General features: G+C 41.4%; 2 protein-coding genes and 2 non-coding genes across 6 annotated transcripts; 2 read left to right on the forward strand and 2 right to left on the reverse strand.

The window, feature by feature from the left end:
• Positions 1-1,499: 1,499 nt before the first annotated feature.
• Positions 1,500-3,462, forward strand: BORCS6 (BLOC-1 related complex subunit 6). Its single transcript, XM_016430815.2, has one exon. The coding sequence runs from the start codon at positions 1,951-1,953 to the stop codon at positions 2,614-2,616; it is 666 nt and encodes a 221-aa protein (XP_016286301.1). The 5' UTR covers positions 1,500-1,950; the 3' UTR covers positions 2,617-3,462.
• A 1,092-nt stretch (positions 3,463-4,554) lies between these two features.
• TRNAT-AGU (transfer RNA threonine (anticodon AGU)) lies at positions 4,555-4,628 on the reverse strand. The gene has a single exon. It is a non-coding gene; the product is annotated as a tRNA-Thr (tRNA).
• A 1,018-nt stretch (positions 4,629-5,646) lies between these two features.
• On the reverse strand, positions 5,647-5,718 carry TRNAW-CCA (transfer RNA tryptophan (anticodon CCA)). The gene has a single exon. It is a non-coding gene; the product is annotated as a tRNA-Trp (tRNA).
• A 12,845-nt stretch (positions 5,719-18,563) lies between these two features.
• TMEM107 (transmembrane protein 107) lies at positions 18,564-21,981 on the forward strand. Of its 3 annotated transcripts, XM_001368598.4 has the most exons (5): positions 18,736-19,136; positions 19,721-19,788; positions 19,957-20,057; positions 20,409-20,505; positions 20,675-21,981. In XM_001368598.4, exons 1-5 carry the CDS (start codon positions 19,050-19,052, stop codon positions 20,742-20,744), a joined length of 423 nt encoding a protein of 140 aa, XP_001368635.1. In that variant the 5' UTR covers positions 18,736-19,049; the 3' UTR covers positions 20,745-21,981. The 3 variants fall into 3 exon arrangements, with proteins under 3 accessions (XP_056673524.1, XP_001368635.1, XP_056673525.1); XM_056817546.1 differs by having other exon boundaries at positions 18,564-19,136; positions 20,409-21,981; XM_056817547.1 differs by lacking the exons at positions 19,957-20,057; positions 20,409-20,505 and having other exon boundaries at positions 18,880-19,136.
• Positions 21,982-23,140: the final 1,159 nt, after the last annotated feature.

The following is a 23,140-nucleotide window of genomic DNA, read 5'->3' on the forward strand; positions in this document are numbered from 1 at the left end:
AGGCTGGATTTAAAACAGGTTTTTCTGATTTTAGGTCCATTTTTCTATGACTTCTGTCATAAAATGAAGGAATCTAATATAATTGCTTTGGGAGAAAGAATTTTGTCCAGTTTGTTAAACTGATATGAGGCTCTATCTGATTAATGAGAAAGAAGTTGCAATTTTGTTATTAAATAAGAAAATATACAGAAATACTCCTAGACTGCCCTAAAATGCCAGATGATTAAAAGTGTGCAATTTGAATGTTACCCTAAAAACTACTATCCCCAGAAAAACTAGGATTCCAGCACCCTACTCTCTTCCTGTCCTTATCTACTGATGTAGACAGGAGATAAATTTGGTGGAGTTTGGTCTCTAGGCCTCTTTTTTTCTTCCTATGCTGGCTTTGGTGGAGCGGGCTTTTTTTGAGCAAGTAGAAAACTTAGTCACATGGTTCTGTTTTGTTAGATAACAAATTTTATAAAAATAATACTTGAAGTATTGGACATTAATTTAAATCCTACAAAAGCATGGAATCAAATCAAGTAGTAGGACATACAAATGATTGTAATTAACTCTGTGAACCTTGCTACAGAATTAAAACAGTTCTCACAGGAAAGAAAAGTTGCTTTCCTTTCTATTTTTTGTCTTTTCCATAGTATCAAAGATCAAAACACACTGAACCCATAGGGAGAAGAACTTCATCTAATAGTACTGTAATTCTTGGTTTCTATGTTCTTAAAGAGAAAGCAACAGTTTCAATAAGCCTTAATGGGAAGACATTTTTGAAACAAGTATTACACATATACAGCACTTTACAAACTTCAATAGGTTATAAATTATTATTATGGGTTAAAAAGGATGGTATTCATTCCCATGTGAAGGAAGTTGGAGAGAAGACACAACCTCATGTGTAGCAAGGTTTTTAGGGTCAAATTCACTTACAGGTCACCCAAATCTTACGCTGCCATTTGATTAGCTGTTAAATTGTTACTTTTATACTCCAGAGTTCTATATTAATCCGGGGCAGTGATTCTCACTTTTTTGTTCTCTTTACACTTTTATATTCTTAGAATTTACTGAGGACACCAAAGACCTTTTGTTTATGTGGTTATAGCTGCCAATATTTACATTAGAAATTAAAAACGAATACATTTAAAAATATTTTTATTCATTTGAAATAATAAACTCATTACAAGTTAACATAAATAATATTTTTATGAAAAATAACTATACTTTTCAAAATTAAAAAAATCAAGAAGAGTGGCACTATTTCATATTTTTGCAAATAGATTGCTAATTGTTTTTGCTCTTTAAAAACAGCGGTTTTCTTTACGTCATAGTCAAGTGCCTCTTTGGCCCCATTCCTTGCTCCTTCCCTTCTCCTTGCCCATGTGCACTGAACTGCCCAATCAAATCCGCCTCTTCTTGGAGTCTTTTTTCTGTAGCCAATCAGTGTGTCCTTATTATTGTCAAACCTTAAGAATAAACGCCCCAATACTTCCGCCTCTAAAAGGTATTGCCTACTGTATCTTCTAGTAAGCTGGAAGTTCGATTTCATAGGCTCTGATGGAGCCTGGCCCCTCCCCTCGGGCTCATCATGGAGTCTGCCCCTGGGAAGCCTGGGTTAGAGTCCAGACCACCCACTTTCCGTCTGTTCCCGGAACCTGCAGCTCGGACCCAGGCCCGAAGAGCCTCTTTCTCTTCCGCCCCCAGGCCTCGAATCGGGTGAGAACCTTTAAACGGAGCCCGGACTAGGCCCATCTGGGAGGGACCCGGAAGACTGCAAGCCCGCCAGCCTATGAAACACCCGGGCCCCGCGGAACTCCACCCGGAGCTGGGGTGGCCCGAGACTCTCGTGAAGCTTCCTGTACGAGCCCTCGGCCCGAGAGCCGACCTGTCTCTGTGTCCTCAGGGGCGAAGCGGACGCGGGGAGGCTGCGCGCACGGAGGAGCTCGGGGAAACAGCGGGATGAACCCGGAGGAGGAGGAGGAGGAGGAGGAGCGCGAGGCAGGAAAAGGGGGCCGCCCGTTTGCCGGGCGCCTCCAGGACAGCCGCAGTTTAGACGGGCTGAGCGGAGCGTGCAGTGGCTGGGGGTCGGGCGGGACCGCTCCGCCCGGCGGCCCCGAGCCGGGGGCGGGCGGGGGCCGCAGAGCCACCATCTCCAGCGCCCTAGAGCTGGAGGGTACGGTCAGCCGACACGGGGACCTCACCCATTTTGTGGCTAACAACCTGCAGCTCAAGATCCGCCTGAGCGGGAATCCGCAGCCGCTTCCGCCGCCTCCCTCGGCCCGACCGGCCCCGGCTCCCGCACCAACCATCCCGCCTATAGATCCGGAGGTGCTACGAGACCTGGAGCGGCTGAGCCGGGAACTGGGTGCCCGTGTAGAACGGCTGCTTCGCGGGCTCGGCGGCGCAGTGCAGGAGCTGACGGCGTTGAGCGTAGGCTGCATCCAGACTTATCGAGACGCCGTGGACTCTTTGGGAGAGGCGGTGGACATGAGTATCAAGGGCATGTACACACTACTGGCTAGATGCGAGGAGCTAGAGCGGGCCCTGCAGCCAGTCCAGGGACTGGCCCGACAAATCCGGGACATCCGCCGCACCCTAGAAGTGCTGGAGGCTCTCTGCAAATGACTGGCACCCTACACTTAGGGAAAGGGTGGTTTGGTATATGATGGTGCGACAAGACCACCAGGGTACCCTCTGCAATCTCCTGTATCTCCCAACCTCAATCCCTTAAGAAATCGGAGAGGGAGTAGACGACAGTTGCCGGGAGGGAAAGGAGAAAAATAACTTCTTACATGTATCCAGTGGTCTTCTTCCCATTGTATGGGATTTCTTGGGTGTTCCAGATGAGCTCCTCTTACAGATATGTTGCAGGAAAGCTTTCTTGTGTGTTGGGGGTGGGAATGTCTTCCAGATGAGACCCAAGTCCTTTTTAGAGTGGTAGTCCAGTTCTACCCTGCCCTGCCCCTGAAGTGCCACTCCTAGCTGAAGCATCATCCCCTAGGGAGCTAGATGAAAACCTTAGGTATGCTTTGGCACCATGTTCCAAGGTAAAAAAGATGTGGTTGTGAGAGGGGAACAAAAAAGAAACTTTAGCCTCAGCTGTAACTAACCATATTGCTGCAGCTAACTGGAGGGGCTGACTGACAGTTGGTGAAACTTGATGTCCCCAGTTAAACTTGTATTTAATGGCAAGGAATGCCCCAGGCTTTCCACTGTACCCCCAAATTTTGTCTTTACCCATATAAGATGTGCTTCCAACAAGGGTGAAGAGAGAAGTTTACTGGATCCTGAATATTTGGGTTCCTGCAGGGAGTAAGGCCTAGGTGTTGAACTTGGGTTAATTTCTTTAGAATTCATATGAGAACTGTTGATTGTTTTGAACCTGCTGTGAAGTTTTCTGATCTTGGCCTATGAGTCAACATTTTTGACTTTCTGAGTTGTGTGGAATTAAAGTGCTGCTGCTGTTAAAAATTAAGCTGTATCTCTATTGGGTGTGGTGGGAGGAGTAAAATGCCCAGCATTTAAAGTGTGTGTATGTATATGTATACATATATATGTTGATGGGAGAAAACAGGACATAGGGGACAAGAGAAAATTAGATGACCATATCTGCCCCCAAGGGACGGGGAAGGAGTCACTCGAGTTCTGAGTTTGGGAATTGAACACCTGGGCTCAAGTCAGGAGGGAGAGGACTGAACATTTCAGCCTCCTGCAGGAAAGGACTCAGTTTTCCATAATCTAGTTAAAAAAAAAAAAGCCAGCATTGTTAACATTCAGAAACTTTAATTCTCCCCAGTCCTGGAAATCCTATGCCACTCATAGATCACCTGGATGAATTCTGGAGTCTCTACCTACTCCTAGGAAACACTTATTCACAGAAAAGAGCTAAATTGACTCTAGGGGCATGGATACTGATTTGAATACATATCCTTGGATGAATATAAGAGATGGATCCTGCCAAAAAATAGGGGACATTTAAATACGGTGACGAAATTAAAACTCCATACTTCCCCGTTCTAGAACCAGATCTAATAACTGACAAACTTTTAATTAACTACACTAATCGGTTCACAGAAAGTTCAGGAATGACTTATGCTAGATTTTGGAAAGTAGGAAAATTAGGCTTCATATCCCCCTGAAGTGGGCGGGGCTAGAGATAAAGAGCAAGATGTGGAAATCTGAATACCTCGATTCCTAAAGAGAATGGAAAGTAAGGAGGAAAGATTCAAGTTTGGAGGACGAGGTTCCTGGAACTTGGGGAACAACTGAATAGAGAGAATGGGGTTGGGAATTCAGAAGCCTGCAGGTCTAGGGGGAGAGGATACTCCTTTTCCTAGTTTCTCACAGACCCCTTTTATGCACCGAATCCCTCCCCTTTCTGCTGCTCTTCCTTGTCTCAAACCTTTTCCATTCTTAAACCCCCTGGAATATGGCCCTGCTGGCTGATTCCAGGAGTTAATCCAGAGTCAAGGGGCTGTAGCATTGATAATAAGCAGACAGGACATCTGGATTGGTTCCTACACTTGAAAAAAGAAAAGGGAGTGGAACGAAAAGAACACCTCTAGGCACCGCTGGGAGTCGAACCCAGGATCTCCTGTTTACTAGACAGGCGCTTTAACCAACTAAGCCACGGCGCCATCCGTTTTAAGCAAAGTTTTGTAACTACTTTTGGATCTAGAACAACATCGGTGTTAAGAAGGGTGACATGTCAAGAAACAATTCTCAAGTAATCTTTTGGTCAATGGCTATGAAGACAAAGATAAAGGAAGACAAGAAACTACATCCTGTAATAGGTGTGAAAACTACCGCTTTAATAATTGTTCACCTTTTTAAAAAGATATTGCTAGCCACCACTACCGGTGAGGATTCGAACTTACTTGTGCACAGAATAATTTACTAGAAATGCGCCGCCTTAGCCACTCGGCCATCTCGTCTTCGGCGTGCACAGTCGATCTCTACTCTCTGGAGTCTGAGAAATCCTTTCTGGAAAAGGGAACGGGAGGGACTTTTTTCTTTTTCTATTATTCCCAGTGTGCTCTGAGAGCGAAATGTCCGCCTCTGTTTCGGCAAGGAAAGAATTTCTTAGCAACCCGTTAGGGTGGGAAGGGCCGTGAACCCCGGTGGGAATGACTCACAAAGAAAAATAAAGAATTCACCTGAACCATCAGTCTTTCCTAGCTCGTACACAAGATAGTTTGCAGAAAAATAAGGAAATTATCCCATTTCCTCTTCCGTGCCAGGAGGAGGACCATAAAACTAGGGCTGGAAGGGGACTCCAGAGGCCATCTAAGTCCAACCCATTTTACAGATAAAGAAACTGAGGCCCAGAGGGGTTAAGCAAATTGTCCAAGATCACAGAGAAAATAAGCGCCAAAGATTGTATTTGATCTTAACTTCTGACTCACGAAACCAGTTTGGATACTTTCTAAATGCTTCTGACTCACCGAGAGTGCATGCAGTCCAATGGCTCAGCCCTCGGATTTTCTCAAGGCCTCGGGGACCCTTCTTTCCTCCTCTTTCTTGTCCTTCAGCAACCAAGTTCTCCTAACATCTAGCCTCCGAGCGAGATTGCAAAATAGAACTGCTGGTTCAGTCCTCCTGGACCAGGTAAAGGGTGAAAGAGAGGGGAAAAAAAACCCAAAACACCACACAGTGTGACCCCGACGTGATTTGAACACGCAACCTTCTGATCTGGAGTCAGACGCGCTACCGTTGCGCCACGAGGTCATCCGGCTATGATGTTAGACCTGTCAGCTTATGACTATCTAGCGGCTAGAATGGCTGAGTTGCCACTGGAGGAAGAGAGAGTTGGGATTGGTGGATCAGGTGCATTCGGCCACACTGATAGATAATCCGGAACAAAAACTTCCTGCCCACTCTGTGCCAAGGTGAGTGGAGACTGGAAGTTTCCAAGTACTTGGAAATCCCCAGAAACCCTCTTACCTGCGTCCTCAGATCCTATTTCCCCACCCCTCTGTACACCAAAGGACTCTCTTTTATCTTTTCTTCTCATACTTTCTGCCTTCTGCTCAGAAAGCAAAGGAATCGATCTCCCAGAATCTCTCTCTGTAGAACGAGAAACAGGACTCCTCAGAGGTTTTACCAGCGGGTAGTGAGTTTCCTGAGAGGCAACGTCACTCCCTTCCCACCAAAGAATTTAGAGCGTCCTGATAAAGATGGAGGACGCTGGAACGGTGGGTTTAAAAGAGGGGCTGCAAAGTCCTCGAAAGGAGATCTTAGGAGGAATAGCTGCTGTTCCGAAAGAGGACCCTGAACATTCCTCAGTTCCTGGTGCCAGAATTTGAGAGACCAGCCTGCAGCTTCCCAATTCTATACTTTAAATGACCTTAATACAGAGAAGGAATCAGTGGATAAGGAGAGATTGAAATTTTAGGTAGAGAGATTGAGGTGGGATCGAACAAGGGCAAGAGACCCGTGGAAGGAGCCACGCAATTGGTATTTGCAAAAACTACCACCTATTCCTTTGAGATTGGAGCCAAGGAAGGGAGAAGCAGTGGGGAGAGGTGACATCGAGGTGATTTTAAGTATATAAATCGAGAGGGAAAAAGAATATACAGGGATTGTGGAATAATCCACACCTTTTACCAAAATTGAGACCCCAGGACCGTGAACAATATGGCTGCACCATCCTAAATTAATTTTTGTGTAGACAAGAGAAAGAGAATTAGAAGACTTCCCTGACCACTCAGGACCATTTCAGTCTCTTTCCTCTGAATGTATTTCACTATTGCCTTACTATATAATCCTTTATGAGCTACCTGGTCCTACAGCCGTGTAGGTTGGTTTTTACAAAAACAAACAAACAAAAACTTCGTATTTTTCTTTAACTTGTCAAGTATGTACTCTGGGTTGCTCAGCCTTGGAGCATATGTGGAAATGGACCTATAGAGACCTTCCCAGAGGGCACTGAGCTCTTCTGACAACTTTTAGGGTAACTGGTTCAAAGATGACTGGATTGTCACTAGGATGACACAGCAAACTGTGGATGGTCTCTGAGCTCTTCTTTTCTCTCCTAGAAGTCTGGGAAAGGAATGGGAGGTGCGGGAGAGATGTTATATCAGTCAAAATGGAGAACATTTCCTTAACCTCCCTTGCTTTATACCTCTACAGGATGGGTGACAAATAACTCTCCTATGAGAGCCATAATACACAATTTTATTTAATGCATGTATCAGTTGAGCACTGTCTCCTGACAGGCTGTATTATAAAATCAGAGATTTTGAGCTAGAAGGTAGGTTCCTCCAAGGTCATCCAATCCAACTCCCTCCCATTACAGTTCAGGAAAATGAGAATTAGAGATAATTGAGTGAATTACCCAGAGTTTATCTTGAGGTCTTCTCTCATCAATAATAAATCAGCAAGCATTTATGAATCACCTCTTATGTGAAGGTGTTAGGGTCCAGTTCCTTGCCCACTACCAAGGAAGACCTGTAGACAATTTAATCAAGCAAAAGGGTCTTTATTGATCTGGTGCACACCAGAGGGAGCTCAGCAGAAGAGTTCTGTCTGTGGCTTGTGAGTGCAGGGGTTTTTATACCCATCGCCTGCCAGAATATCACCCCTCAGCATACATGGCCCACAAGTTCTTCCTGGAATGGGCTAGGGCATCGACACATTTACGATCTCTGCCGTGGGTCTGTTTGTCAGATGTTCTACAATGATGTGTGCTGCCATGACTGAGCAGTTCCCTGCTTGGGCCTCCTTCAAAGGCATTGTGATAGGTGCTAAGATTTAGTTATATGAAATATAAGAACTCCTGTTCTAGAAATTACCTTATACTAACACGATTTGCATTAAAACTACAAATTGAGAAGAGATTGTTTATCAAACAAGAGAAGAAAACAAGTCAAAAGTATATTTATGATATAATATAACAGCTTCAAGGACTCTAAAATGAGATAAAACAGTTACAAATTGTGAAGATCTAAGCAAACAGCAAAATGATGGGATTGGGTCTAAATGTAGCTAGTCACCCAACTTTTGCTAGTTCTCAAAGTCCCCTACCTCTGCAAAGAATGTGGGGAGGTAACTTTTTTCTGCTTTGGGATCAAGCTTGATCATCATAATTTCACTACTTTCAATTGTGATAGTTTTACAGTTTTGTTCATTTACATTATTATGTATTGTGTATACTATTTTCTTGGTTCAACATACTTCATTTCATATAAGTTCATATGTCTTCCTATGTTTCTCTCATATTAATTGTTTCTTACAGCACAGTAGCACTCCATTTCATTCATGCAACACAAATTGTTTGCTTGTTCTCCAATCAATGGGCATATACTTTGTTTCCTGTTCTTGGTTACTTCAAACCAGAGTCTTAAATACCTTGTTAAGACTCCTTTTTATGGTTCTAGTTTTTCTCACCAGCCTGAGATCACTGCAGATGTTAGCGAAGCCAGATACTTTTAGAGACCATGCCACATTTTTCATTTATTCCATCTGCCCTTGCTTCCATTCTGTGGCTAAGTATATTTTAAAATCTGAGTGGGTTGGTGAATCCTCAGTTCATCAACATCTGCAACAACTTGAGTTTTTCTTCCTTATCAGAAATGTTTCAAGGTTCAAATCTGACCTCAGACACTTCCCAGCTGTGTGACCCTGGGCAAGTCACTTGATCCCCATTGCCTAGCCCTTACCACTCTTCTGCCTTGGAGCCAATACACAGTATTGACTCCAAGACTGAAGGTAAGGGTTTAAAAAAAAAAAGAAATGTTTCAATTTTTACCTTCAATATTTCATTCTTGAATTTCAATCCTATCTATCTCTTCAGTTTTTTCCCTTGTAGAATTTTAATTCTTGGATCCTACTTATCTTTTCTCTTTGAAATATGCTTTCCCCAAATTTAGGATTCATATCTATATGTATATGTATATTCATACCTATTCATAAGCTATGAAAGCTGTCTTTCCAATCTAAGAGACAGTGATCAGTTCTTTGTGAGATTCCCATCATTTCTACCACACACCCTTCTTCACTATTAATGAAAATAAAATCTAGAATATAATTTTTCTTTTTTGGTTCCTCCATCTTTTGGAGAATGTAATAAACAATAGCTTAGATCAATAAGTTATAAACTACTCTGCTAAGAATGGAAAAGGACAAACACAGAGGCCAAGCCATATGGCCTCTGTAATTAGGATTTTGCTCCCCAGGGACTCTCTTTTCCAGCATCCCAGTTACATATCTACATAATGTAACTAACATAGGGAAGATATAAGTTTTGTGTAGCTATTCCCTCATTCTCTTCTCCCAGAAACATGGCTGTGGAGGTTGGGGAATAATCAGGCAGAAGAATTTTTCCCATGTGTTTTTTACTTAGGTTTTCTAATTTTGTTTCTTTTATTTTTTTTACTTAAAGTGATTATTAATATACTTTATAAAATATAATACTTGGAGTAAGGACAGGAAGTAGATTATTATGGAAAAAACTGCATTTCCTTTCTGCCAGAGATTTTCACCCTCCCCCTCCAGGAGACTCTCTTCAGTGGTGGGGACCTGCCCAGGAGAGGAGCCAAGCCTGCCTCCCACATATCACATCTCTTGAATACATTAGCTGGGGGTCCTGTGGATGGGAAAGTATAAATTCCCTTTTCCCTTATAGTACTAGCAGCTGAGCTGGCACTGGTCCCCTTCCTTTCACAGCCCCAAAACCCTGTGAGTTCAGCAGCACTGGTTTTCTGTTGGTTTGGAGCCAGGACAGCTTTTAGGCTTTTAGACCAGCAGTGCAGCAAATGGAAGAGCAGTCCCTTACATGCTGCTAACCCCACCCCCCTTCTAAATTCCAAGCTGATTTTAAGCTGACCCTGGAGGTTTTCATACTCCTGGCTGAGAGTGTAGAAACTGAGGGGTTAACCTACCGTGGGATCTCCCATGCCATCCTCTAGACCCTTAAACCCAGCACAGCAAGGGGGCAGCTAGCAATTCATTGGATTGCCAGATTTTTAGAAATTAGGCTCTGGTCTCCTGATCCAAACATCAGGTATAGGCTGTATTCTATACTTAAACACTCTTTTGTTCTCCCTAGCATTTTTGCCCCTGGGGAGAAGGGGAGGAAGGTTACTCTTCCAAACCTCTTAACTTTACTCCTAGCCAATACATATTAGGGTAGCACCACCTCCAAAGAGGAAGTAGAATTGCAAGCATGGACTAGTTTCCTGTCTATCTCATAAAGCTCCTGTTCCCAAAGAGCATTACCCAGCCTGCACAGCTCAAAGTGTTAGGATGTCTTTTCTTTCTACTGTTCCTGGGTGCATGTGTCCTTGCTGTTAGCTTGAGTAATCTCAAGATTCAGAAGGGAGATTCATTCCCCTTAACTATCTAAGTATGCCTAACCTCTGCAACACATTCAATATGGGGTTTGTCCACACTATGCTCAGTGCAGAAATCCACCCCTGTATGGGGAACACCAGAAGTGTGACCAAAGTAATCAAGATGGATGATGATACTCAGGATGGAAAAGAACCTTAAAGAGTCTGGAGATGAATTTTAAGCCTTTTCAGACTCCATTTGCCTTATTGATGTTAACTGTTTTAATTTGTTCCCCTCCAAATAATGAAGAAGTCTCTGTAATATAACTATTAGAATTGGAGAAAAGGACTCTTGAATTCATTGCTCACATCCTGTCACATGTATTATATTTGCTGATTGTTTACTTTAAAATTCAATTTTGTTTTTTAAGTTCATATATTAATCTAATATAATATCATCTGTTACACTATGTCATTTTCAGCTACTGTGTTCTGGCCATTAGCTATATGTTCTGTTACATTGTCTTTATTTATACCTTCCCCATATGACTGGACTGGAGAAAATGCCATTATAAAAGTCCATAAACAACTTGGACAAACCCTTTTCCGAGGCAAAACTATAGGTCCTTATGGATGCTGGGTTTGTCACCAGATCCACCGAGGTCACATGTTGTCTTAATGGCCTTTTGTTCCTTTTTGCCTTTGTTAATTGTCACATAGATGATGATGGATGGACTCCCTCAAACCGGTTACAGCCTGTATACAACATTTGGCGAATTTAATGAGCTAAAAATTTCAGTTGATTTTTAAGGAGTCATCAGAAGTGATTTTCAGATATCTAGTAGCACCACTACTTCTGACTGATCATTTGCCTACCTTTGAGTTGTTCGTAACAAGAGGTAAGGGTTCATTTAGTAGTTGAAGTGAAGTGCAATAGCACTATTGTATTCCCCACCTCTGCATTTATAAAAATGTAATAGATGATATTGGAAGTGATTTTCACTATTGTACTCCTTGCTCCACATTGCAATGGATGGGACATATGCCATTTACTGTTCTTAAAGTCTCATACCAGAGGAAGGGGATTTCCCAAGGAGCTTAGTTACCCCATGATGGGTTATAATCTCATTCAGGAAGTTGGAAAGATTTTCCTAGAGGGCTTGGTAACCCCTGGATGTCTCCTGGAGGGAAAATTTTCCTATGGAATCTAGTGACTCTTTATATTTGTGACTCTTCAACTTACTCTATCCTTCCACCAGAATGATCTAATTCTTTTTTTAAATAAACCCTTACCTTCTGTCTTGGAGTCAATACTCTGTATTGGCTCCAAGGCAGAAGAGTGGTAAGGGCTACGCAATGGGGGTCAAGTGACTTGCCCAGAATCACACAGCTGGGAAGTGTCTGAGGCCAGATTTGAACCTATGACCTCCTGTCTCTAGGCCTGACTCTCAATCCACTGAGCCACTCAACTTCCCTCTCCATATTCTTAATAACATTTTAGACCCAAAAGGTTTTCATCAGCAATAGAGTCCCCCGGCCCCCCCCCCCCCCGTTTCTCCTGCCACATTTCAGAATTATGGCAGTAATAGACTTTGTTAGAAATATCTTTGCCAAGGTTGAAAGATTGCTTAGATCTGGAGAACTTGTGACAAGTATCCATGAGCTCATAGGTTGTTTAAAAAAAAAAAATTTAAACCTTTAACTTCCGTCTTGGAATCAATACTAAGTATTGGTTTCAAGGCAGAAGAGTGGTAAGGGCTAGGCAATGAGGGTCAAGTGATTTGCCCAGGGTCACATAGCTGGGAAGTGTATGAGGCCACATTTGAACCTAGGACCTCCAATCTCTAGGCCTGGCTCTCAATCCACTGAGCTACCCAGCTGCCCCCTCATAGGTTTTTTTTTTTTAAATATTACACAGGAATTTGCTATAGAGATTCATGTGAATCCTAATAATAGCAGGCTTGTTTGCTATTGTTCTTAAATGGGTTCTTATGATTTTGGGGATTTTGGTACTCTTTGAATGTGCATAGCTGCTGTACTACCATTTTAAAAAGCTGTTAATTGGTGAAAATCATATGCACTAACACTGTGGATCATGGACAAGTTAAAAGGGAAATGGATCTCCTTTTTGAGTGAGAAACCTTTGTATTGTGCCTCTCCTTGGCTAACACAGTGTTTTTAAATTTTTATTATTGTTTTTCCTTGTATGTGCAATATAGTACTTGAGTTTTCTTTTTTCTCTCATTTTTTGTACTTGAAGCACACTACCAGTATTAATGCTTGTTTGTTTTTTTCACTAGTATAAGTTTAAAATGTCCATTAGCCCTAATGTCAATGCATACTCAAAAGCTTTAGACTATGAAAACCTGCCATTGATTGTTAAATATTATGGGACTTTGATTAATGATTATGTCTAATTCCAAGAGAAGGGATCACAAAAGAGTTACTACGGAGTGCCAAAGAGCACAAAGTGCCAAGGAGCACAAGGTCAAGGAGATAAACCAATCCCTGTGGGACTGATGAGATTCTGCATCAAGACAGGGGACTTGAACTTATTTGGGGGTTTGAGGAAGCAGTTGTTTGACACCCTCAGACTCAGGATTCCCTTGTGCCAGATTCAGACTTCAACTAAGTACCTCAGTTTGGCTGCCATTTTGGCTCCCCTATCTCTGATAGGAAAGGTAAAATCAGACCAGGGAATGATATTTCTCTTCTGATTCAAAATACAATCCCTTTTCTCTCTTTCATAGTGTGGCAATTTTTTTGTAGTTCTGGCTGCTGATTGGGTAAGTGCATAATTGCTACTACAGGCTTGTGAGACATAAATCACTTTAATTGGGCCCTGATTCAAGGACCTGTTATGGGCTTATTCTTCTGTACTTAGAATTTTTACATATGAGACTTTAATATTTTATATTTCAACCAAAAGTTACTATATTCTCTTTTATTTTTATTTGTGTGTGTGTGTTTTATTTTCTTTTGGCAATTGATTCATATACCTCATAACTTAACCATGTATCCCAGGGTGACCCATGTGTTGGTCAATACCCTACTCGGGGGGATTGTATTATTATCCTATAATACAAAGTTTAAATTTATTTGAGAGTAATTTTAGGATAAGAAATTTACTACCTACTGTGAATCTTAAAAATTCTCAGACCCTACTTCATAAGATTTGGTTAAGACCATTCCCCATTTAAACAATGAAGGTACTTAATCAGGAATGTGGGAACTCTATTTCACCCATACCTTAGGGGATGCCTTAGGGGAAGATAAAATTGTAAACTCCTTGCTGAACAATGAAAAATACTTAACCCATACTTATAGTAAGGCAAAAGCTCTTAAGCTGTGCCTTTAGATCTAATACAAAAGGGTGCTAAGTACCTATAAAGGTCAGGCAACTTTTAAACTTGCAAGTTGCAAAGAGGTGAGAACTTACTCAGAGGTTTTAGTCTACTCAGGTGTGAATTACTCAAAAGTTTAGTCTACTCAGGTGTGAATTAAGAATGGTCTGTCCTTTGGAAAACGTCTACTGTGATTGGTAGATGTGAGAACTTAGGGGAGGTGACATAGGAGAAAATTCTCTTTAAAAGGAGGACTCTCTCTGAGAGAAGGAGGCTGAATAAGATTGAGCTGGCCAAAGCTGAACTGGTGTCTCTCTGAACACTAGAATCTTGCTTGGGACAAATCTTATGGTGAGTGGATTAAAGACTGACTGATCTCTCTTAGGGCTTGGGCCGAAGCTGGCCTAGGCTGGCCTGGGCTGACCTACCCCTTTTCTCATGATTTCCTCTTACTCTTTCTCTCCCTTTCATTAATTCCTTAATTTGTATTAATTAAAATCTCCATAAAAACCCAGCTGACTTGGGTATATTTCATATTTGGGAATTTTCCCCTGGCGACCACTTTATATTCAAGACGCTGTCTTGAAACCATATTTCTGAGGTCACAATTTAAGCCAACCACTCTTTTAACTGTCACACTACCCAAATCAAGAAAGTGAACTATTTGGAGAAGGCACTATAAAGAAGACTACAGAAACTACACAATGTACCAAAAGACCCAGAATGAACTTTGGGATGTAATGAATTTGAACTGTGGGGGGTTGAACATGTTTATTTTGAATGTACACTCTTATGTCAAAGGGGACTGACCCTAATTGGCTTTTTGTCAATGTACTTAACAATCATTAATTTTGTTCTTTTTTCTCTCTTATTTCTCTCTAATCCCTAAATTATTGTAATTTCCCCTTAGGAAGTGCTTAGACAAGTTGGCCAAAAGCAGATGAGAGAAAGTATTTTGATTTTGCTAGTCCATAAAACTTAGCCTATCTTAGAAAGTGCAGGGAAGACCTTCTGCAGGCTATTAAATAATTTTGTTCTAAGCCTAATGCTTGGAGCAAATTTGATAAAGTGAAACAAGATAAAGATGAGCATCTGGTCACTCATGAGATTAAATCAAGATTCTCAGGAATCTGTGGCACATTTAAGAAGATAATTTCTAAGAGGCAGCAATATACATTTAAAGAATTTTTTCAGGAATTTTCCCCCTAAATATGACACAACATCAATAACTGAGTTGAGGGACATTACAACATACCTATTTGATAGCCAAAAGGAACAACAACAGAAAAAAAAACAGGAATTAAAACAGAAATTACACCACACTGAGGAATCTTTGAAGAAAATCTTTGAAGAAAAAAAGAGATTGAAGAAATTAAAAATTGATTAGGACATACTCTAGACCCTCCTATCAACAACAGAGGTCAAAAAGAGACTAGGAAGTGCTTTTTGTGTCACAGAGTAAGCCACATAGTAAAATATTGTTATCTGAAGGAAAATTATGAGCAAAACAACAAAAATACCAGAAATCAGGGAAGAACTTATTATAGATTCAATACCAACAGATGCTGTGATCATTGCACCCTAAGGAGCTCTGAAACTCCAGATCTCAAGAGTATGCAATTGGTTATACAATCTGAAGCTAAGCTGAGATACTCAGATGTAGTAACTAAGGGAAAATATTCATCATGAAGCCAGGACTCTAAATTGATTGAGAAAAATAAGAGTGGGCATGGGAGAAGGTAATGGAAGAGTATAAAACATAATAAGGGACTTACAGAATCGAAACCTAAAGATAAAAAGGGAGAAGAAATTACATGGGTAGTACATAAAAATGAATTTATAGGGTCTGTGAGAGTTTCCAATGAAGGATCAAACCAAAACATGAGTGAAAAGCAGAGACAAATTAAGGAGATAGAAAAACAGATCAAACATATGGAAGCAGAGATGAGACAAGATATTAAATTCATACAGAAGGAGCATAATAACCAGTCAAGAGAAAACTAAAGAACAAATCAAAACATATCTGGAAAATTTCTTTGAGTGCAGATTGGGTTCAGGGATTGAACAGGAGAGAAGGGAAATTTATAGAAAATTACATCAACAAAATCACAAGTTGATGACAAAAACAAAGAAACAAAACTTCAATTCCCTGTACCAAGAAAATTATGTGAATGCACAGACTAGGGTTACTATTACAGATGTTTCTTTAAAAACTGTATACAGTGTAAACAATCTCATACATGAACAAATCCTCACTTGGACTAATTAAAAGTTCAAAAAACTGTTTGGTGCAGACTCCCTTAGAAAAAAGACCTAACTTGAATCCATAAGCAAAAATTTTTCACCCTGTACAATACAACATGGAAAATTCAAATCTAAATGGTTATGGAGATAAAAATACAGTTGAAATTCATAACCAAATTCAAAATATGGGAAATGTTATAACAGTTAGATTTGAAAATATGAATGGAATGCAGGGCACAACTTCCATGATGGCCACAAGTTTAAGAAACTTCCATGAAGCCAACATTTTGAATGGAGGGGGGAGGTCTGACCCACATGGACCCATGGACTCACAGCGAATACCAAGACAGGTATTCTATGGTGAACTGTTAGAGTCCATCAGGAAACACCAAAGAAAATATACAAGGATCAGCTAAAGTCAAACTTGAAGTGGGCTGGCATTACACCAAAGCAACTAGAACTTGCTGCCTCTGACAGAAGCAGCTGATGTACCTACATTAACTATGCTGCCACCACCTTTGAAGATGAGCGATGTCAAAGTCTTGCCACTGCGCATGAATGCCGACACCAGGCCACAACTGCACCTCCCGTAACAACTGATGCTCCATGCCCCATGTGTCACAAACTTTGCGCCTCAGTCTTTGGACTCCAAAGCCATATGAGGGTACACCGTAGATGAAAACGCACAAAGACAATTGTCATTCTCGGACACCGAGAGACTACTACTAACTAACCAATTCCTGGATGTCTGAATACCTTTTAGGATGGGATTTTTAATGTAAAATCGGGGCAACTCTGCAATGTGAACAATCTGGAAATATATATTTGCATCTACCCAAACATTCCTTAAAGCATTAACCATTGCTATATCTGGAGGAATTTGGAGGAAAAACCTGAGCAAATACAAACATTGACATCGCTGTATGACATTCCTGATGATATACCACAAGGAGTTTTTGCTAAACATAATGATGTGGGTAAAATAAAATCTGCAGCACCAGTAAAAATAGAAGTCAGAGATGGTGTACCTCCTAAGATACCTCAATATAAACTTAGTAAAGAAGCTATTGAAGGCATAACTCCAATTAGTAACAGTTTACTAGAGCAAGGCATTTATATCAAATTGTATTGGAGGGGAATAGTGAGAGATGGGGACTGAATAGATGTTACCCCAGGGAGCAGATTAAGGAAAGGGGGACTTAATTCCAAGACACACCTTCCTTTTGTTCTCCCTGCTAGGCAGCCTAATCAAGTTCTTGCCTACCAGATGGTGAGTCAGCTCCTCCCTCAATCTTCCTTTTGAATATTTAAATTCTCTCCTACTACAAAGTTAAAGACAGCTTCTTATAGTAAAAGATTTAATTTATTCTCTTTTGGAAAAGAGGGGATAGGGAAATTAACAGGATAGAGGGAAAGGGGTTTCCCTAAGCTATAAATCTCCTATCTTTGATAGAAGGCTTCAGTTCAAAAGTCCTTTCTATTCAGTTGAGATCTTCACTGGACAAGACTCTTTCAATTCAGCAGGTCAAGGAGGTTAACAGCCAAACACCTCTTCAGCCTACCTCTTTTCAGAGAGGTTAGCCAGAGAGAAGTGAAGTGAAGTGGTGTAGCAACCAGACCACTCCCAGAAGAAGTGTGTCCAGAAGATCAGCTTTGGTCAACTGCCCCTCCTTTTCCAATATTCCCCCACTGTGGTCTGTAAGGTTCCATCATCTTTCTCTTGAGTTCTTCTTCTTTTGCATTCATTTCTTTTGTCTGTACTCATTTCTCTCAATCACAACATCCCCATTTCTGTTTTCCACAAAAATCAACCAGACATTTTGTACTATATTTCTAATATTTACCTAAATTATTTCCTAATTTATTCTGTTGATTCTATGAAAATATACTATCCTATTCTAACTATGCCACAAATCCCCCAAAATAAAAATCTTAATCTATTTGCACTATCCTAATCTTATGTAAATCCTATTCTAAGATTTGGGATTTTAGGAAACTGGGATAGGTAATAAAATACAAATGCAATACAGAAATATGGTTTTGAACAACAATAACCAATTCAACAATCCAAATAGTTTTGCAACAAAGTAAGCTTTCTTATCTCAATGAACTATAACATCTTCTAAGTAAAGCTTTTATAAACAATATCAATTCCTAAGGTAACTATGTTACTTAAATTAGCATAGCTATAATATCAATCTGTCCCTGATCTACCTCTAGTCTCAGCTTCCTTAACTATTCTTGCTCTGTGTGTTAAATATTAGTAAACTTGGCATCTTAAAATATTTTGTTAGTATGTTAATTCATTAATAATTTACAAATATACCTTGTTCTTTCTGTACAAACTTTACATATGTACATTATGTTCGATTTGCATAAGTTCTGCTCAGAATTCATTCAGACAAGAATTTTTTGTTTGGCTTCCTATCTGCCTGAGTCCTGCAGAACTAAAAAATATGTCAATATGAATCATGTGTGTGTTCTAATTATGCTTATATACATACTTACCCGATTCATGAGTCCTCTTCATGTTGTGCTTATATATAAAACTGTATATGAATGTACCTATGTGTGAAGTTAACAGGTATGACGAATTCTTATGTGACCTCATCACCATTAGTTTTTTTATTTCAAATTCTTTCCGTGTCCCTGGTGTTTATTGTATGACTGGTCCTGAACCTTCTCTGTACTGTGTCACATGTTTCTGTATGTTAAAGATCATGGGACTTCAATCAACGTGAGACGGTAGGCAAACTCCATGGCTGAATGGGAGGGGAAGGAAGGGATAGACCCTAGTCACTTAGAAGACCTGGGGCTAGATAGATGGGCTCCAAAAGCACTCCCATAGCGCTGGGAGTGGCCATAGAGCTGGACTGATTTATTCTAGAGACCGGGGGAAGTCATGCACACTTGTATTAATAGAGACATCTAGGAACTAGCCAAGAATTTCCTCTTAGGAATTTCCTCTTAGGTATTGATCCAAGGTTTTGTATGCCTTACGCTACAGACTACAGGAGGGCCGCCTTAAATTTCGTATCTCGAAGTGTGTCGCTACTTCTCGCGAGATTTCTTGGGTGGCTTAACCAACTGTAAAGGGAAAGGAGAAAAATTCCGCGGTTGCCCTGAGCAACAGGAAGTTGACAGCGCTGTGCAGAAAGGATTGTTGATACTTCGAGTAAGACCCAGGCTCTCGGAATCGATGGGGCGGGTAAATGGGCTGGTGCCTTGCCGTTTTCTGACGTTGCTAGCTCACCTGGTGATCGTTATTACCATCTTCTGGACCCGGGTAAAATGATCCCCATCACAACCTTCCCCCTTTACTTTCTCGGGATCACTCCTCCCCCATCCTCTGTCCCCGGATCTGGGCGGGAGGTGGAATTCGCGCGCGCGCGTATCAGGGCCTTCGAAGTAGCTGCTTTTGCTCTTGCTCTTCCCTTATGCCCACGCCGTAGATGCTCCTGCTCCTGTAACCCCTAGCCATTCCTCTCTCAAGAAAGATTCCTATTGGACCCTTCCTTGCGTCTTACTTTTTCTGCCCTCCCCGGTGCAGTCCACGAGGGCCGCCTCTAAGAGGCAGAGTTGGTGCATCCGGAACCGTGACTGACTGGGAGCCAGGAAATATGGCTTTAAAGTTCTGTTGTGACTTTAGGGATTCTCACCCCATGGATCTCGGTTTCCTTCCCAGCAAAAAGATGATGCCGTCTTGAATGATGAACTGGTGGTCTCTTAAGACCCCTTTCTCTAGCTTCTACACTGTGGCTGAATGGGAGGGGGGGAAAGGGAGAGACCCCAGCTTTCCGGAAACTATCATTTCTGTTCTACCCTAGCTTAAAAACCCTGTTTTACTCCTACTCTGCTCCCTTTTCCCAGGCCAGCAACGTCCAGGCCAGTCTGCCTCCCAATTTCTCTAAAGAAGAGTATGACGAGGAGGACTATTGGTGAGCCAACCTGGGTACGTGGGCGGGTGAGTGTAGGAGGGAGCCCTTCCGCACTCCCACTTTGGGGTGAGGTGAAGAAGTCAAGTTATCCAGGTGGATGACCCCGGAGGAGGGGAAGGGCCCCAGACTGGGAAGGGGAAACTCTAGGACTACTCTATCCCCTAACAGGCTGGTCACTGCTCTCTGCATTACGCTGGGCCTCTTTCTGATAGAGCTGATAGGTTTCTTTTCAGGCGTGACCATGTTCCACAGCACACAGAGCCTCTTCTGTATCCTTTCGGCCTCATGTTTTCCCCGTGGCCAGTGGTGGGACACTCTAGATCAAGGGGTGGTGGGCATCGGAAGGGTGCAGGTTATGAATCTCTGAGATTTAACTTAAGTTTGACACAAAATGGAAGCGCTTCTAACATGAGAGTGACCAAGGAAGGGTCCAGGAAGAGGGAAGTAGGAGAACTGAACTTCTTTGCTCCCCAACTTAAGTTAGTTTGCTGACTGGGGACGAGTATATGTCACCTTCTCTCCCCCACCCTATGGTAGGGTCCTGATTGGGCACTGCCCACCTCCTTCAAGCATTCTGGAAAATGTAGTTCCAATATTTCTTTTCCGTAACTCTGCAGAAGCTATTGGGGTGCACTGCTGCGCAGCTGTGTCTTTGGCCTTCTTTGTCTTTGAGCGTTGGGAGTGCTTCGCCTATTGGTACATCTTCATCTTCTGCAGGTGCGGCACTCTGGGTCACCTCCTGGGCTGCAATGGAGAGGCTGCCCCTGAGAAGGCACCATTATCCCTCTTTCCTGCATTAAGAACTGATCCTGGGTCGGTGTAGGTGCTGGGACTAGGGAATATTTATTACAAGGGAGTGCCTAATTACACCTCTTCCCTCTCACAGTGTCCTCCCAGCTTTCACTGAAGTAGTAATGATGATTTCTGTCTTCGCCTTAAAGAGAAAATCTTTCTGACCATCATTCCACAAACGTGGGGCAGAAGACCTAGAGGACTTTGCAATTGGCCGGAAGTCCTTGGAGAAAAAAAAAAGTGGAAAGACTATCAGCCCCTGGGCTTGAGGGACAATTTTTTTATTCCTCTGAGTTCTTATTCCTCTGAGGTTTGGTTTGATACAATATCAACATTGTATATTTCCTGATAAAAACCCAACTTTCCTACCAAAACCAAAGCTGGTGAAGCCAAGGACAAGGGACATTTGGGGTTGCCCATACACAGAAAGAAGGAAGAACTAGAAAAGAGGAATGGACCAGGTGGAAAGCTGGTGCTTTCCTGTCCACTCCAGACCCTTAGATGCTCTTTTTTTTTTTTTATGATTATGGGCCATATCTCTGGACCGAATGCAAAGAAAGGGGTGAAGTTGATTTATACTAGCATCATCTTCGAGACAATGCACGAATGAGGCTTTCTAAAGAGGCTGCTTATCCTTTACAATGGGTCTTCTGGGGCAAAAATGGATGAAACAGTTCTTCATAATTTGGGGGTTTGTGGAAAGAGGTGATGCAGAGCATCACACCAATGTATCAAAGTTGGAATGTCCTACTCTTGGCTCCTAGAAGATATTCTTTATTATTAATAAGGCATGTCTTGAGTGGATATGACCTATCTCATCTGTAAAATGGGCAATATATACTATTTGAGTTATGTGTTATGGTGAACTAAAAGACTCTTGAACACTTGCTAGCTGTGTGACCTTGGAAAAGTCATTTAACTTTTTGTTTTTAAGCCTCAGTTCCTCATCTATATGTAAAAGGAGATGTTGTGAGGAATTGGGCAGAGAGTATCCTGTTTGAGTTCCTTTTTTATAGTATACCTCAAAAATACACTCTTTCAAACAGGATTATAGGTGGGACATTCCACTTTAGAAGGTAAGAGTAAATGGCATTCCCCTAGAAGAGATGAGTGTTATTGCTTAGTACCTTAATCCAATGAGATATGATCATAAGAAACATTAAATTGGAGTCTGAATTTGTGTTCCAATTCTGTTCCTTGCTATCTTCTAGATTTGGGGTAAATCATCAATATAGGCTCCTTGCCTCATTTGGAGAAGTAAGACATTGGCTGTAAGATTACTTCCAGTTTTAAATTTCTGACTCTTTGGTTTGATATGAAAAAGAAGGTTAAAGCATGGCATTATTCTATCCCTGAATGTTACAAATATTTTTAAAAATAAAAGCAAAAAGAAGTTGGGAACATCTGATTTGAATTTTTTTTTTTGCTGGATTGTACCCCCCTCCTTCAATCTTTTTAGTAAGGAATAGCCATTCCTCATATTCCTGTGTAAGAGGAGAGCAGGGAGGGACACTCTGGGAAACAGAGGTGATATAAAAACAATATTAATTAAAACTTGCTAGTAAAGTTAGTAATCAACAGGCATTTATTCAATATCTACTATGTGCCAGAGTATGAACCTGAAAAAAATGCTAAAATTGATATAGTTCCAGAGTTGTTTCCATATTCTTAAGATAATATCTTATGTTTATATAACACTTCTTTGTACTCATTATTTTTTTGCTCTTCAAGACAACCCTATGAGATAGGATTTATTAGCTCCTGTTTCAAGAATGAGTTTTAAGTGGTTCTGCTAGTAGATGCCTAAGGCAAGACTCCACCCTAGATCTTTCTGGCTCTAAGTCCAAAATGATCTGCTACCCTAAACCACCTCTCCAAGTAGCCTCACCTCTCAAAACTGTTTTCTGTAATGCCTCAGATAGTCACCTGCTTTACCCTCCAAGGGATATAAGCTTTGTGGCAGAAGAGCATTATAGGGGGCAGCTGGGTAGCTCAGTGGATTGGGAGCCAGGCCTAGAGATAGGAGGTCCTAGGTTCAAATATGGCCTCAGACACTTCCCAGCTGTGTGATCCTGGGCAAGTCACTTGACCCCCATTGCCTAGTCCTTACCACTCTTCTGCCTTGGAGCCAATACACGGTGGTATTGACTCCAAGATGGAAGGTAAGGGTTTATTAAAAATAAATAAATAAATAAGTCTCAGCAGTCTGGGCACTAGTTTCTTTGTCTGTAAAAAAAAAGTTAAAGGATTTTTGAGGTGATTCTGACTCTTAATATCCCATGATCTTATAATCATCCCATGATTTTATTTTATTTGTTATCCCCCAGGAATTAACACAGTACCTCTGCACATCATGGACAATAAATACTATTGAATTACACTGAAAGAGGGTAGTGATGTTTCTAGCCTAGGTAGTTGGAAAGTTGCTGATACCATTAACAGAAGTATGGAAGTCATGAAGACTATCATATCTTAATGGGAAGATGCTAAAACAATATATGATATACAGGTAGATCTGTGTCCTGCAGATAGTGGGAAATGTTAAACTGGACATCAAGAA

The sequence above is a fragment of the Monodelphis domestica genome, chromosome 2, assembly GCF_027887165.1.
Source record: "Monodelphis domestica isolate mMonDom1 chromosome 2, mMonDom1.pri, whole genome shotgun sequence".
NCBI classification, from domain to species: Eukaryota; Metazoa; Chordata; class Mammalia; order Didelphimorphia; family Didelphidae; genus Monodelphis; species Monodelphis domestica.